Consider the following 13234-nt stretch of genomic DNA (forward strand, 5'->3'; position numbering starts at 1 on the left):
AAAAAAAAAAACATTAAGGATAAACTGTGTGGCAAACAAAAATGCAATTCACTATTCACTAGAGAACAAGGAGCAGTGGGAGCAAAATAAATGGTTAAAGTAGAAAAACCATCCCTCAGAACTACTCAGAAATCCACGGTATTTCAGGCAATCAGATGTATTACTGAGTGATTCGATGGTTCAGTCCAAAACAGCAAAGCCCATCCTAAAATCCTTTGTGTTAAAATAATCTAGAATTTTATTAATTTTGAAAGATTTAAAAATAAAATGCATGTATTGATTCTCCACAACTACCACAGTACAAGAGAATGGGGAAGTGCCCAGCATTCTGTTTCAGAGGACAGGAAACTGAAACAGATACAAGCATATGGCATCAAATCTGAGTAATTTGCAGTCCAGATCTTGGGGTTTTTCTGGCTTCGTAGAAAATGTACTGCAGCTTTGTCCTGACATAACTCCCCAAAATGAACTCTGCTCACCTGTACTGCAAAGTCTATAAGTCCATTGATGTTCAGTGCTGGCTCCATGAGATCGAAGATGAGCTGGATGTGGTGAGCCAAGGGCAGGTGGTATGATGTTCCTGAGGCAAAGCTAGTGATCTGCTCGAGGACATTGCTGGAGATCTGGGAAAAGGAACATCAAAAGTCAGATGTGACTGAGGGCTCCTCAGGTACAGCAGCACTCTGAAGGTCACCATTTGCCACAGTACCTGAGATGTCACCTGATGTTGATCGAAATAGGACAACTGCTGCAGTTTTGTGAACACGGTCTCCAGGGTTGGAAACGCCTCTGGTTTGTTCTTCCTGGCCTTCTGTCCTTCATCCTCAACTGAACAGATATAAAAGGTTATATAAAATTATCAGTAATTTTATATTTAATGGAGCCCTAGCAGGTTTAGATTGTTACTGACTTAAAAGACAATAAAAATCTTAGTAAGTTTTACTCATGACTACACAAACCCTACTTGCCCCAATTTTCCATTATAACTGGGACAGATACACCAGAGCATGGAGCACTGTCAGAGCTACTGCGAGGTTATCCCAGTGCGAAGAGGTGACACCCCAGAAAAGCTGCAAGCAGTCACTCAGTGCTACAGGAGGCCAGGGACATGCATCACTCACATTCCAGGCTTTAGCCCAACACAAGTTTGTTTGCAGCCAGTTGCTACAAGGGAAAACTGAGGTTTCTGGCAGTGGTGGCCGCTGGTCATCCCACGGCCCCGTGGGGCAGGACAGCAGCCCCTGCCTGTGCTGCAGGGCTCTGCTCAGCCCGTCTCCCAGTGACTGCCAAGCGCTGGAAAACCAAATTATGGGATGACGTGCACGGCTCCAGACAATATGCTGAGCACCTCACAGCTCCTGTGAGCTTCGCTACCAGTGACCCAACAGCAGTGTTAGAGCATTTACCACCCATTTCTGTAGTGCTCTTCTTGTTCAGGATTTTGAGGATGTCCTTGGTAATCTTCTTCAGCTGATGCTTTGCTTCATCACGCTCCTTACCCACACCATAAAGGAGAATCATGCGCTGGTTACACTCATGGCTTGAGGATTCATCCTGAAAAGGGCAGATACAAGTGAAGTCTCTTTGCCTGTCCCTGTCATCACCTACGGAAACCTGAGCAGCCCAGAGTACGGCAAACAACTGACTCCAACACAAAAACATCTCCCGTGGCTGTCACCAGGGAGGAAACAGTGCCAAAGGGAATCACTGAAGAGTGGTGTAAAAGCACAGTTGGGAAAATGCAATCTGCTATTATGAATTCCGTGTGTATCTACAAGGACAGAGTCAGAGGATGCAAATGGATGCCCCTCCAAACTGCTCCCTGGATCAATATTCTGCAGCAGATCAGTAAATAGAAGAGAGATGTTTAGAAACTCTGTGACACTACATACAAATCTTTGAAAAAAAAGATGCAGCCCAACTCCTAAAGTTCTGTCTTGCACATCCCAAAGAAATTGAAATATGTGTAGTTTATTTCATTGCAACTGTTTATACTTAGTCTTTCAGTTAAATGTATATATCATACAATGTTGACATACTGTATGTAGCTTAAAAACTTGAAGCACTGCTCTACAAAATCACACAAGGTAAAAATATTTCCTTCAGTAATAACCTTCTCCAAAGTAACCAATCACTACTTCTTTCAAGTGCTTTAAAAGTTTTAAGAAACAAGTCTGTGTACAGGAATAACACTAAGGAATCACAAGGCCAAAGGGGCCGATGGGAATGCAGCTCTGCGCGCAGAAAAGTTGCACCATCTGACAAATCCCCGTTCCCTTTACAAATAGTGCCTCTGAGAGTCACTGAAAGGCAGGAAGTAAAACACTAATTATTTCTTAAAATTTCATTTCTCTCTCTTTTCTGCAGAAAACAGAAGCAGAAGCTCATAGTGCATCACCTGGAATCTGCAGCTGTCACTGGCTAAGAAACCAGTTCACAACCACAGGAAGGTCTCAGCCTCAGGGCTGGGATGCTCAGCTGCTCCTCCCGCCTCTCCCTGCTCCGAGGGATTCCACAGGAACACTCCTGCCCACTCCCATGGTGAAGAGCTGGAGGGACTGCCAAGGACCCCCCCTCACTGACCCCAGCTTCCACCGCAGGGAACACCCACGTTCCTCCGCTTCTCCCGGTACCGTTCCCTTGGCTTTTGGGGGGAGAATGTGTCCCTGCTCAGGGAGGGCTTGTTCCAATAGGATTGGACTTGGCAGATGAACCTGTTTCATTCTTCAAAGCAAAAGCCAATTTTTTCTACCTTATAGGAAGAAATAAATCTTTGCCAGGGATGTGGGCATCAGCTGAGAGCACATCAGCTCCCCCGAGTGCCTGTTTTACACAGGCAGAGCCCAGACAGAGATACAGTCACATAAACAACCACATCGCTACACACCTGAGAGTTGCCCTGGCCCAGCCAGGGCCCCACCCGCTGAGTGCATTTGTTCACAACACGATTCAAAGCTGACTGAAAAGGCTGAAGCCTCATAAAAGATAAAACTCACAATTTCTTTTGGTTTTCTGTTTGTTTCTCCAGGGAGAGGGAATACCACAGTGCAAATGAAAGCCACAACCCAATTCAGCTCCTCCAGGAATGACAGCAACTGCACCAGTGACAGCAGGATCAGCCAAGTCATCTTCCCTTTACTCTACACATTTCTGTTCCTGGTGGGGATCACCATGAATAGCCTGGCAATGTGGGTCTTCTTTAAAATATCCAGTAAATCCAACTTCATCATTTTCCTCAAGAACACTGTAATTTCTGACCTCCTCATGATCTTGACTTTTCCATTTAAGATCCTCAGTGATGCAAAGCTGGTATCCTGGGTCTTGCGAGGGTTTGTGTGCCAGGTCACCCAGGTTGTGTTTTACTTCACCATGTACATCAGCATCTTGTTTCTTGGTCTGATAACTACTGATCGCTATCAGAAAGCCACCTCACCATTCAGAACATCAACTCCACGGAGTCTTTTAGCTGCCAAGATCCTGTCCACAGCAATCTGGGTATCAATGTTTGCTCTCTCGTTACCCAACATGATTTTAACTAATAAGAAGAAAACAGCCAAGAACGTAAGGAAGTGTGCTCTCCTGAAATCAGAGTTTGGCTTAGTCTGGCATGAAATTGTAAACTACATTTGCCAGTTCATCTTCTGGGTTAACTTAGCAGTCATAGTGGTATGTTACATCCTCATCAGCAAGGAACTGTACAAATCCTATAAAAGGACACGATGCACAGGGAAGGCATCCAAGAAGACTGTCAATCTCAAGGTTTTCATAATCATTGCTGTGTTCTTTATTTGTTTTGTGCCATTCCACTTTACCAGAATCCCCTACACCTTGAGCCAAACGAGAGATGTGTTTGACTGCTCTGCTCAGAACACCCTGTTCTACCTGAAGGAGACCACACTGTGGCTGACGTCCCTCAATGCCTGCCTGGACCCATTCATATACTTTTTCCTTTGCAAATCATTTAGGAAATCCTTGCTAGACATGCTGTGCAAGCACATGGCAGGGCTCGGAGCACGGACAAAGGAGCAGAACAAGGGGGATGACACAGACGAGACGCCGCTCTAGAACTCAGGACTCCACACGCCCCTTCCTGGCCACACACGTTTATTGAGAGTGGAAGGAGCACAAATCCATGAAGCGTATCTAGAACTTCACCAACTTCTTTAGAAACAGTCCTGCAGATGAAGCATGAGCACCCTGGAACCACAACCACTGGTTGCAAAACTAGAAAGCTTAAATAACAGGAGTCCCCCTGCCCCCAACCTCCATCCTTGCCAAAACAGGAGCTCCCCTGACCCCAACCATGTCTGTCAGAACTGCTGGGAAGAATCTGAACTTAAAGGTGGAACTGTGAGGAAAACTTAAAACAGAATCATGAAATGCTACAGATGATATCGTGAACTGTAAAGATTTTGCAGAAACAGCTAAACTTGGGGAGAGTGAAGTCCATGAAAACACAGGATCTGAGAAATGCAGATAAATCCACAGGAGATGTGATTTTTCAATACAGGGAGTTGTCACCTTGTATGCAACGGGCAGACAAACAGAAACCGAGGCCAGATGTAGAGCAGCCATTTGTGCAAATTTTTGGTAACAGAATAACACTCGGCTTATCTCATTCTATGCTTGCAGTTCCTAATCCATTGACCAGTAATTAATAGTTGTACGTCAGAGGAAATTATTTCATAATCAGGCTTATCTTGATATGAATTAAACCCCCAGCTCCTTCCCCTTACTACATAAATAAACAAATCTGTATACTTTCACAGAGAAGAATATATTATATTAGAAAACATACGAAGACTCGATTTACATCATACTGAGATCTTGGGGAAAGATAGGCTCATGGTAACTTCTTTACTGATGATTAAGGGCAGCTTTTTTCACTATACAAAATACTCAACCACTTCCCCTTTTGCATTTGGAAAACTTGAAAAAAAAACAGGGAAGTATCTTCAAGTACATGACATTTTGAGGTATCACAACAATTGCACATGAAATAGATTGTGGGCTATTGGAATAAATTGTGGTTCATTTATCAGCACTTGCAAACAGCTCCAATTGAGCAGCATGGGTCACTGTCACACGAGAGCTCATTCTGCCAAAGCCATTGCCTGTCCACCCTTCCTGGTACATGTCCCTGCCTGCCAGGGCACTTCTACAACTGAAACCCAATTTCCCAAGAAGTTAAAAGGCAGCTCTCTTGTTGCTCACTTGCTGCCACACTCGGCCTTGGGGTCTGTGCCTCTCTGATAACCCGCTGGGATGAATTAACCCTTCCACAAATTGTTTCATGCCCTGCTCGTGCTGGTCCCTGCTCCAGCTGATACAATCAGTAGCTGGGTTCTACCACAGAGCTCAGGACACCAGGATTTCCCTGGAAACAGTGTCCAGCCACCCTGGAGCATGCTCCCCCATCAGCCCACAGGCACCAGGCCAGATCAGCTCCCATTAATGCCCAGGGAGGGAAGTGCCAAATGCCCCACTCCCACCCAGTACTCACTCCATGCATTTTTTGCACCTATACGTGGAGAGAGAGTGGCAATTACCCGGGAGCTGCTTTCCCTGATCAGGTGAGCTGTCCAGACAACAGACACACCTGTCCCCCAGAGCCACCACTGATGGGGTATGCAGAGGTACATGGTACCTGCTGCCTCTGACAGCTGGGAACAGCATCAAGAACTCAGCTTGGAAGACAACATGGAAGGCACTGCCTTGGACATCAGTCCTGGGGCATTGCAGTGGACTGTGACCCCCTTACACAGTCACCAGGGGGTGAACAGAAGCCAGGTCGGGCAGCCAGGGACACATCACCCTGATGGCAGTGCTGAGGGTGAGCTTCATCCCAGCCATCCTCAAGGCTGTTTGCTCTCAACAGCCGTTTAACACTGACACCAGCACCTACATTAACCAAAATGTCCCAGGTACTGATGCACAAACTACCTGTCACAGCTGCAGCCTGAGCACCTCATGAAGCAATCCACGGCTGTCCCAGGAAACCGCCTGAACACGAGCCACTTACCACACAGCAGCGAGCCCTGAGCCAGAGCTGTCACATGAGCAGGCAGGAATAAACTTACACAAACAGCTCTGTTCACAGAGAAACGCACCGAATTCCAGCATTATACCCAACAAACACATCATCAATCCACAGCTTCCCACACAGCAGTAGCTCCTGCCAGGACCAGAAAGTGGCTGTAAGTGGCACAGTGCCTACATGGGCCAAAATAAACCAGGAATCCATTCTGGAGATCCAAAGTCAAGCTCAGGTCCATGTGTCAGTAATACCAGGCTGCAGGGAGAGGGGGCAGTCCCTGAGCATGTTGGTGCACATGGTTTTGGAGCTGAGCACCCACTGTAAGGTGGCTCTGAGCAGACTCCTGTCACATATTGGCAATGACTAGTGCCATCCAGAACATGGAATTCACACACAAACAACAGCTAGGAGCTACATTTGAGGATTATCATCGAACGCTGTCAGGAAACACTCTGTGTTTGTTCATCCTACCAGTGCAGGTGTAGCACTGTCCACGCACACACAAACCCAAAAATAGGTCTGTCTTGAGGGACAGGGTCAGGTTTCCTTTTCTCGTTTAGGAGAAGATGGTCTGCTTTCTCATACAGAGCAAGGGGAAGAGACAAAAGCAATAGCAAATATGACTAACTCAGGCGACACGTGAAAATGAGGAAGGAAACCACACATCACACCAACAGAAAAAGTCTCATCTTTCTACACATTTCCCCACTCTTAATACTTTGCTCGAGGCTTCTGCTGGCAGAGGAACAGCGGATGAGATGGGGACAGCCACAGAGGCCTCTGCAACAGCTGCGGCAGGTTTGTCCAGGTACTTGCACGGTCGGAGTGTTCAGGGGGTGTGACGGGGCGCTCAGGGCTGAGGGCCACCTGTGTGCATCTGACCTTGGAAATGCTACCTAAAGCTGTGCTGAGAAAGGAAAACAGCGGGTGCTTGGAAAGAATTACGAGAAGTCACTTACCCAGAAGTGGCTGGCTTTTGGGCCATGGCTCTGACATTTCTATTCAATGCTAAAATACATTTCTATGGAAAGACCAATGGTGCTCCAGGCAATCTGCTCTTATACCCTGCTATGACATTACCCTAGACCTCCAGAATAAGTATGAACCTTTCTAACTTTCCAGTGGATGTTAGCTTATAAGCAATCTAAATTTCTGCAAAGATTTAGATTTTCCATGAATCAGAAGAGAAATTGGTTGGTCTGTTTAACGTATGCTCAGGTTTTGTGTTCATTCATGCAAACCTGCTGTCACTGCAAGAACATGTAATACTACATACAGAAGATTATGTTTTGTGTTCTCTCCCTCCTTTTCGCCCAAGTCTACTTCAAACAATGGGAGATTCTGCAAACACGAGCATTGTTGGTAACACCAGTGGAGCACCCTCCTCTGCACAGTGCCCCCGCGACACCACCATCACCCACCTGCTCTTCCCAGTGCTGTACACGCTCATCTTCCTCCTGGGACTCACACTGAATAGCCTGGCTTGCTGGGCTTTCTTCCACATTCCAAGCACATCAACTTTCATTGTCTACTTGAAAAATATCTTAGTTTCTGATTTTATAATGACCCTGATGCTTCCTCCGAAGATCCTGACAGACTCTGGCCTGGGACCATGGCAGCTCAAAGCCTTTGTCTGTCGCTTCTCAGCCGTAATATTCTACGACACCATGTACATTAGCATAGTGCTGCTTGGGCTCATTGCTTTCGACAGATTTCTCAAGATTGTGAGACCTTTTGGGAAGTTCTGGGTGCAAAATCTGACCTCAGCAAAGATCCTCGCAAGTCTGGTCTGGCTCTTTTTCCTGGCTCTCTCTCTCCCCAACGTGATCTTGTCCAACAAGACAGCGACGCCCCAGTCCGTGAGGAAGTGCGCCTCCTTGAAGAGTTACCTCGGACTCAAATGGCACGAAGCCGTCAACTACATCTGTCAGTTCATCTTCTGGACTGTCCTCATCCTCATGTTGCTCTTTTATATAATTATTGCCAAAAAGGTGTATGAGTCTTACATAAAAACACAGAAGAAAGGCAACAAAAGCGAAAAACGGATCAAGGGGAAAGTATTCATCATTTTTACTGTGTTCTTCTTATGCTTTGCCCCCTTCCACTTCAGCAGGGTCCCCTACACCCTGAGCCAAACAAGTGCCCACATGGACTGCCGCCTGCAGAACCAGCTCTTCGTGGCCAAAGAGAGCACGCTGTGGCTGGCAGCCACCAACATCTGCATGGACCCCCTGATCTACATGTTCCTGTGCAGGCCCTTTGTGGAGAAGGTGTTGTACAGGAGGGTAAAGACTCTTCAGAGAATGGTCCAGACAAACCCAAAAACTGAACTGGACACACAAGTGTCTCCTACTGAGTCTTGATTCTGCAGCTGCACGCTCTACTCTGCACGTTCATAGAGAACTTGAAAAATAGTTTGGTTTACTTCTGCTGAAGAACACAAAAGGGTATCTGCCAAGTAATATTAATATTCAATAAATGCAGCAAAATAGATTTTCTATGTATACTCACTGCATAGCCTTAATGGGCAAAAGGCTCTCGCTCAAACTGCCTAAGACAATCCACAGGTTAATTCTCTCTGCTTTAAACTAAAACAACTCACTTGCTAACACCTGAGCAGCTCACTGACTCTGCCTGCTTCCAAGGGCAATTCAACTTTCTTGGGGATTAAACCCCAGAGCTGCTGACTGCGTATGTCAGTAATTCCTACCCTGAGTGTCAGCTTGGCTACACATCAAGAGTAGGGAAGAAGAGGAACAGAGGGATGGACACAGTCCCTTCCCATCCTCCTCACCTCTCTCACACATGTAATTACTTTCCTACCACCCACACTGTTTCACCATCCTTCCTCTCTGTTCCCAGCAGGACTTTGGTGGAGGACAGTGTTGGCAATACCCCAGCTGCCCCCAGTACATGCTCCTCGTCCGGGCGAGCAGAGCACCCAGGACTGAGTCCCCCACAAAGGGGGCCCCAGAGCCAGGTGGGGCTCAGCCCCACCCCACCACTCACCAGAGAGGAACACCCAGGGACATCCCCTTGGTGGCATGTTCACCCTTCCCAGTCCCAACAACAGGCAAAGAGAAGGGAGCAAGGAACACTGCCTGAGCCTCCCCATCCAGAGAATCCCCCTCCACCCAGCTCACCAGAGCACTCACAGAGCTCTCCCTTGGCTATCCCACAGGGACTGTCCCTGGAGAAAAACTACTTTCTAATCCAAAATTCTGGAATTTATGTTACTATTTCAAGGCAGCAGTGTCCCTTATCCCAACCATCCCTTCTCCTCCAGCTCTGCTGCCAGCTTTGCGCTCTCTCACACGTGCCAGACACTTTGATCACCACTTGAGTGCTTTTTAGAAATTCATTGTTTACAGCAGCCTAATCCAATCCAGCAGGTTGCTCCATACAGCTTGATTTTTTCAAAGCTGTTGTACATTGCTGTGCATGAATTACATCTGACTCTGGGGTTCCCCAGCCTCTGCCACATAGGAAGATGTATGTCTCATTTAGCAACTTCTACCCACTCCATCTTCTTCACCAGGCATGTTACATACCTTCCACAGCTGTAACATCCTTCCTAACTGGAAACTGAACTAATCCCCAATCAGCTTTCAATTAGTTCTGAATTTCCCTATAAATCAGTGTTATCTCAGCCATTGTCTGCCTCTCAGATTAAATGCTGTTGCATTAAAGGCTCTCCCCACACACATACGCTGTTAAAAGGATTAACTTTGCTCCTTTAGGAAAAGCAAATATAATAAATTCTTAGCTGCTGAAATAGCCACCACTTCAGTAACTGCTTAGAGGAACATACAGGAGGCTGGAAATGTTCCTCTCAACCTGCTGACACAGCGTGACAATTAACAGAGGGGCCTGAGCTAAACACTGGGAGAAGAGGGTCTGTAAACCAGCTGTGACCTTCCACCAGGCAGGTGCCCACTGAAATCTGTGCTCCCAAACCTCGGATGTGTCAGGGAGGAATTCAGGACAAAACTCTCCATCCATCTCAGTCCTCCCTCTTCCTTCTGAATCACACCAGCACAGCTAACACAGAGGTCCCAAGGACTCCCCACACTGACTGCATCCAGCTCTGGATTTACAGAGCAGTGTGGCAGTGAGAAACTAAGAAAATGCTGAAGAACAGAAATTCCTTTTATTTTCTGATTTCTGCTTGTGATTGAGGCTCATCCAACGCTGTGCACACACACTGGCAGCACACGAAGTTCAGTGCTGAGAGCCTGTGTGTTAGGGTGGGTGTAACCACAAAATGGGATGAGTTGGTCCTTAAATAAAGGGTGTGCCAAAGGTTTCTGAGGAGTCTTAATCATCTGTTTTTCAGCTGCTGCTTCTTAGGTAGGTAAAAGGGAGCCAAAGGTACCAAACTGTAGCAAAGAAGTGAAGGTGACTGCAAGGACAGAACACCTGCTTGATCCACTTAGGGGAAAAAAGTCCCTGAATTCTAACACTTGGGATTTTGCACATTTCTCTACACAGTTTTAGATCACTGCCTCCAGACGGAGTAAAAATTGTAACAGTTAAAATGCCTCAAAGTTTAGGTCTCTGCTTTTTAAGGCTCAAAGAAATCACCAAAGCAGTATTTTGTTTTGCATGTGACCAAACAGAGCCATGTTTGGAGAGCACATCTCCCTTGGCAGGAAGCCCGGAGTACAGGGAGGGACCACAGCATGCCATGGAGCCCCTTCACTGGGCTCCCCAGCTTCCTTTAGTGCAGCCAAGAGATTTATGGAACTCAGCAAAGTTTACCAGCATATTCAACACAGCAGTCACCATTTTTCCAAACCTGATTTTCCTCCCAACCCACTGAGAATGTGCTGGTTCTGCCCTGAGCAAAACCCTTGCTGTTACCTGACACAGCAGCCGTACAGGACAGCAAACACGTGCACCATTCCCACCTCACCTGTGCTCACTCCAGCCCATCACACCATGAGGCAGCAGCAGGGCTCTCCCTTCCTGCAGACAAATGCTCCCTTGCATGGCTTGTCCTCACTCCAGACAACCTAGAAACTGAAAACTGGCATGAGACCTTCAGCCTGTTAGCAGAAATGACTCGTCCCGGGTTCCCACAGGCCAGTTCCACACAGGAAGTACTGACACTTGTCCTAAACATCTCTACAGGTTGTTGGGTTCCTGAAAATGGAACTACAGGGCACTCAGCAGTTGAGTTTTATAGGAAATCACTTCTTTGGGTACATGAATTTTTTATTTTACTTGTGTTTCAGAAAAAGGAAGTATTTTATACCCTCACCTAACACATGCATCCTCCAGTCTTTGGACTGCCTCTCCTCAGGGGTACTGCATAATTCCTTAGTGCCCAGAGACAAACTGCTCTTCAGAGACATCCTGACTCTTGGCACAGCTACACACATCCCTCCATACAGGCTCCCACCGTTCTGAGCACTGAGAAAACTCTCATAAGACACAGCAGTGCTTCAATTAATTAGAAATGCAAACCAACTATTTGCATGGTGAACAAGAGCTGGGCAGACAAGTCAAGCAGCCAGGGTATGACCCACAGGATGGCACACACACAGAGCCAGCAGGGCATAGGGCAGGACTGAAGGCACCAGGACAGACCTGAGCCTTCAGACAGGATCAGCCAGCCAAGGCCTGGAACTACAGGTTCCCTATCAGCACACTGTGAGCAACTTGAGGATAGAGGGAAAAAGAACTGAGCTTTTAAAGTCAGGTCTTAATTAGATACTTTCCTCCTTCCTTTCCTGTTAGTGACAGGCATCACACAGTGACTGGAGTAATCCACATCAGGAAAGGGGAAATGTCAGCTCTTCCAAGACTCTTCTCCTGACAAAAGCACCTTCACATCTGCAGCTGTAGGGCTGGAGGATCCTCCCCGTGTTACAAGCTCTGATCTTGCTGACTCTTTTCTGCTTAAAAAACAGAAACAGCCAGTCCTGTGCATTACCCAGGTGATGAATCTGCTTTAACATAACCTTGCAGTTCACATTGCTAAATATGGCAGTGAAGACGTTTTAGAATGAAGCAAGGCAGTAATTGCTGTAATAACGTTGTTCAGGCTCTTATGAAATCCAAGAGTTGCTCTCTAATCATCAAAACACAAAAAGGGATATCCAGCCTTTAAATAATGTGAACAATAGTGAAGTTACAAGTTACCTTCAGCTTTTCTTTAGATCAGACTTTCACATTTCTTCCGTGCTGTTTTTACGACAAGCTCCCCACGTTTCAGTGTTTCATGTGTCAGCTCGTCCTGACCTGCTCCAGCCTGGGAGCAGCCAACAACACGTCTGCGTTGGAGCCTGCTCGGGGATGCCAGGGCACTGGGTTCTAACCCATCGTGTTTTACTGGTACACCAAAATACAGAGATTTTTTTTAAAAGTTGATGTGCCTTTGCACCATATTCAAAAAATAAACAAACTAAAACCCCATTCTGGTCCAGCTTTTATTTATTATTTGACCATTACTAACACACTGGTTTTGGTGTGTGCACTCTACTCCCAGAGTGCCAAATCCTAAACACTTGGGTCTCTGTAAGCAATTAAATTACATTTTTCAAACATTTCAGTTTCCACTTTCAATTTCTTCTCTTTCCCCACAGCACACGCTGCTGCACTGGTCCTCAGACCCCAGCCTGAGAAACCACCAGCACCGGCAGCATTGAAAAACAGCAGCACAAATGTAGGCATCACGTGCTGCTGCGCCGTGTCTGGACCACAGGCCTGAGACCACAGGAGCATTCCCGGGAGTCCAGCTGTGCCCCTGACAGGGATGCAGGAACTCTGCTCTGCAGCCAGGACACAGCACTGGGTCTGGAGCACCTGGCTCTGGAGCATGCACCTCATGCAGGGCAAAGTCGAGCGTGGAGGGGATTGTTCCAGGAGGGTATGAACCCCCTACACACCCTCTGACTTTTGTTCCCCTATCTCCAACAGGCAGCTGCCAAACCCTGGAGCATGAGGGACAGCTGAAAGGAGGTGAAATGGAGGCTGGCACACACCGCCCTGCACAGCCATGTGCAAGGTGTGAGCAAGGCATGGGCTTCATCAGGTCTCCTCTCCCTATCTGCAGGGAAAGGCTTCTCCATCCTCAGGGGGTGCCATGTGCCTGCAACAGAGACCATCTGTTGGTCTGGGTCTACTGTCAGGATATCCAGCTCCTGGGATGAGTTTGGCAGCCTGTGACAATAAAGCTGAAAATACAACAGA

At 47.0% G+C, this 13234-nt stretch overlaps 3 protein-coding genes across 3 annotated transcripts in view; 2 read left to right on the forward strand and 1 right to left on the reverse strand.

The window, feature by feature from the left end:
* Positions 1-13234, reverse strand: part of MED12L (mediator complex subunit 12L) — a 101998-nt gene that overhangs the window by 27242 nt on the left and 61522 nt on the right. Inside the window, exons 16-18 of the mRNA XM_042042402.1 lie at positions 1407-1554; positions 710-828; positions 480-623 (exon numbers count right to left, since the gene is read on the reverse strand). Coding sequence (XP_041898336.1) covers positions 480-623; positions 710-828; positions 1407-1554 — 411 coding nt within the window. The remainder of the gene's footprint in view (positions 1-479; positions 624-709; positions 829-1406; positions 1555-13234) is intronic.
* On the forward strand, positions 2453-4766 carry P2RY12 (purinergic receptor P2Y12). The gene is made up of 2 exons (XM_042042729.1): positions 2453-2629; positions 3029-4766. The coding sequence occupies exons 1-2, from the start codon at positions 2539-2541 to the stop codon at positions 4063-4065; spliced, it is 1128 nt and encodes a 375-aa protein (XP_041898663.1). The 5' UTR covers positions 2453-2538; the 3' UTR covers positions 4066-4766.
* Positions 6743-8530, forward strand: P2RY13 (purinergic receptor P2Y13). Its single transcript, XM_042042730.1, has 2 exons — positions 6743-6845; positions 7356-8530. The coding sequence occupies exons 1-2, from the start codon at positions 6796-6798 to the stop codon at positions 8398-8400; spliced, it is 1095 nt and encodes a 364-aa protein (XP_041898664.1). The 5' UTR covers positions 6743-6795; the 3' UTR covers positions 8401-8530.

This window comes from Corvus kubaryi, unplaced genomic scaffold (genome assembly GCF_017639235.1).
Source record: "Corvus kubaryi isolate FWS band 111438036 unplaced genomic scaffold, C.kubaryi_AGA036_p1.0 37397, whole genome shotgun sequence".
NCBI lineage: Eukaryota > Metazoa > Chordata > Aves > Passeriformes > Corvidae > Corvus > Corvus kubaryi.

What these genes read in the sequence shown, in the direction of transcription:
- P2RY12 (XM_042042729.1), top strand. Translation starts at nt 2,539, where the DNA reads ATGGTGAAGAGCTGGAGGGACTGCCAAGGACCCCCCCTCACTGACCCC. An exon ending in ACGTTCCTCCGCTTCTCCCG is followed by an intron (nt 2,630 to 3,028) that starts GTACCGTTCCCT and finishes TTGTTTCTCCAG; the next exon opens with GGAGAGGGAATACCACAGTG.
- P2RY13 (XM_042042730.1), top strand. Translation starts at nt 6,796, where the DNA reads ATGGGGACAGCCACAGAGGCCTCTGCAACAGCTGCGGCAGGTTTGTCC. An exon ending in GCTGCGGCAGGTTTGTCCAG is followed by an intron (nt 6,846 to 7,355) that starts GTACTTGCACGG and finishes TTTTCGCCCAAG; the next exon opens with TCTACTTCAAACAATGGGAG.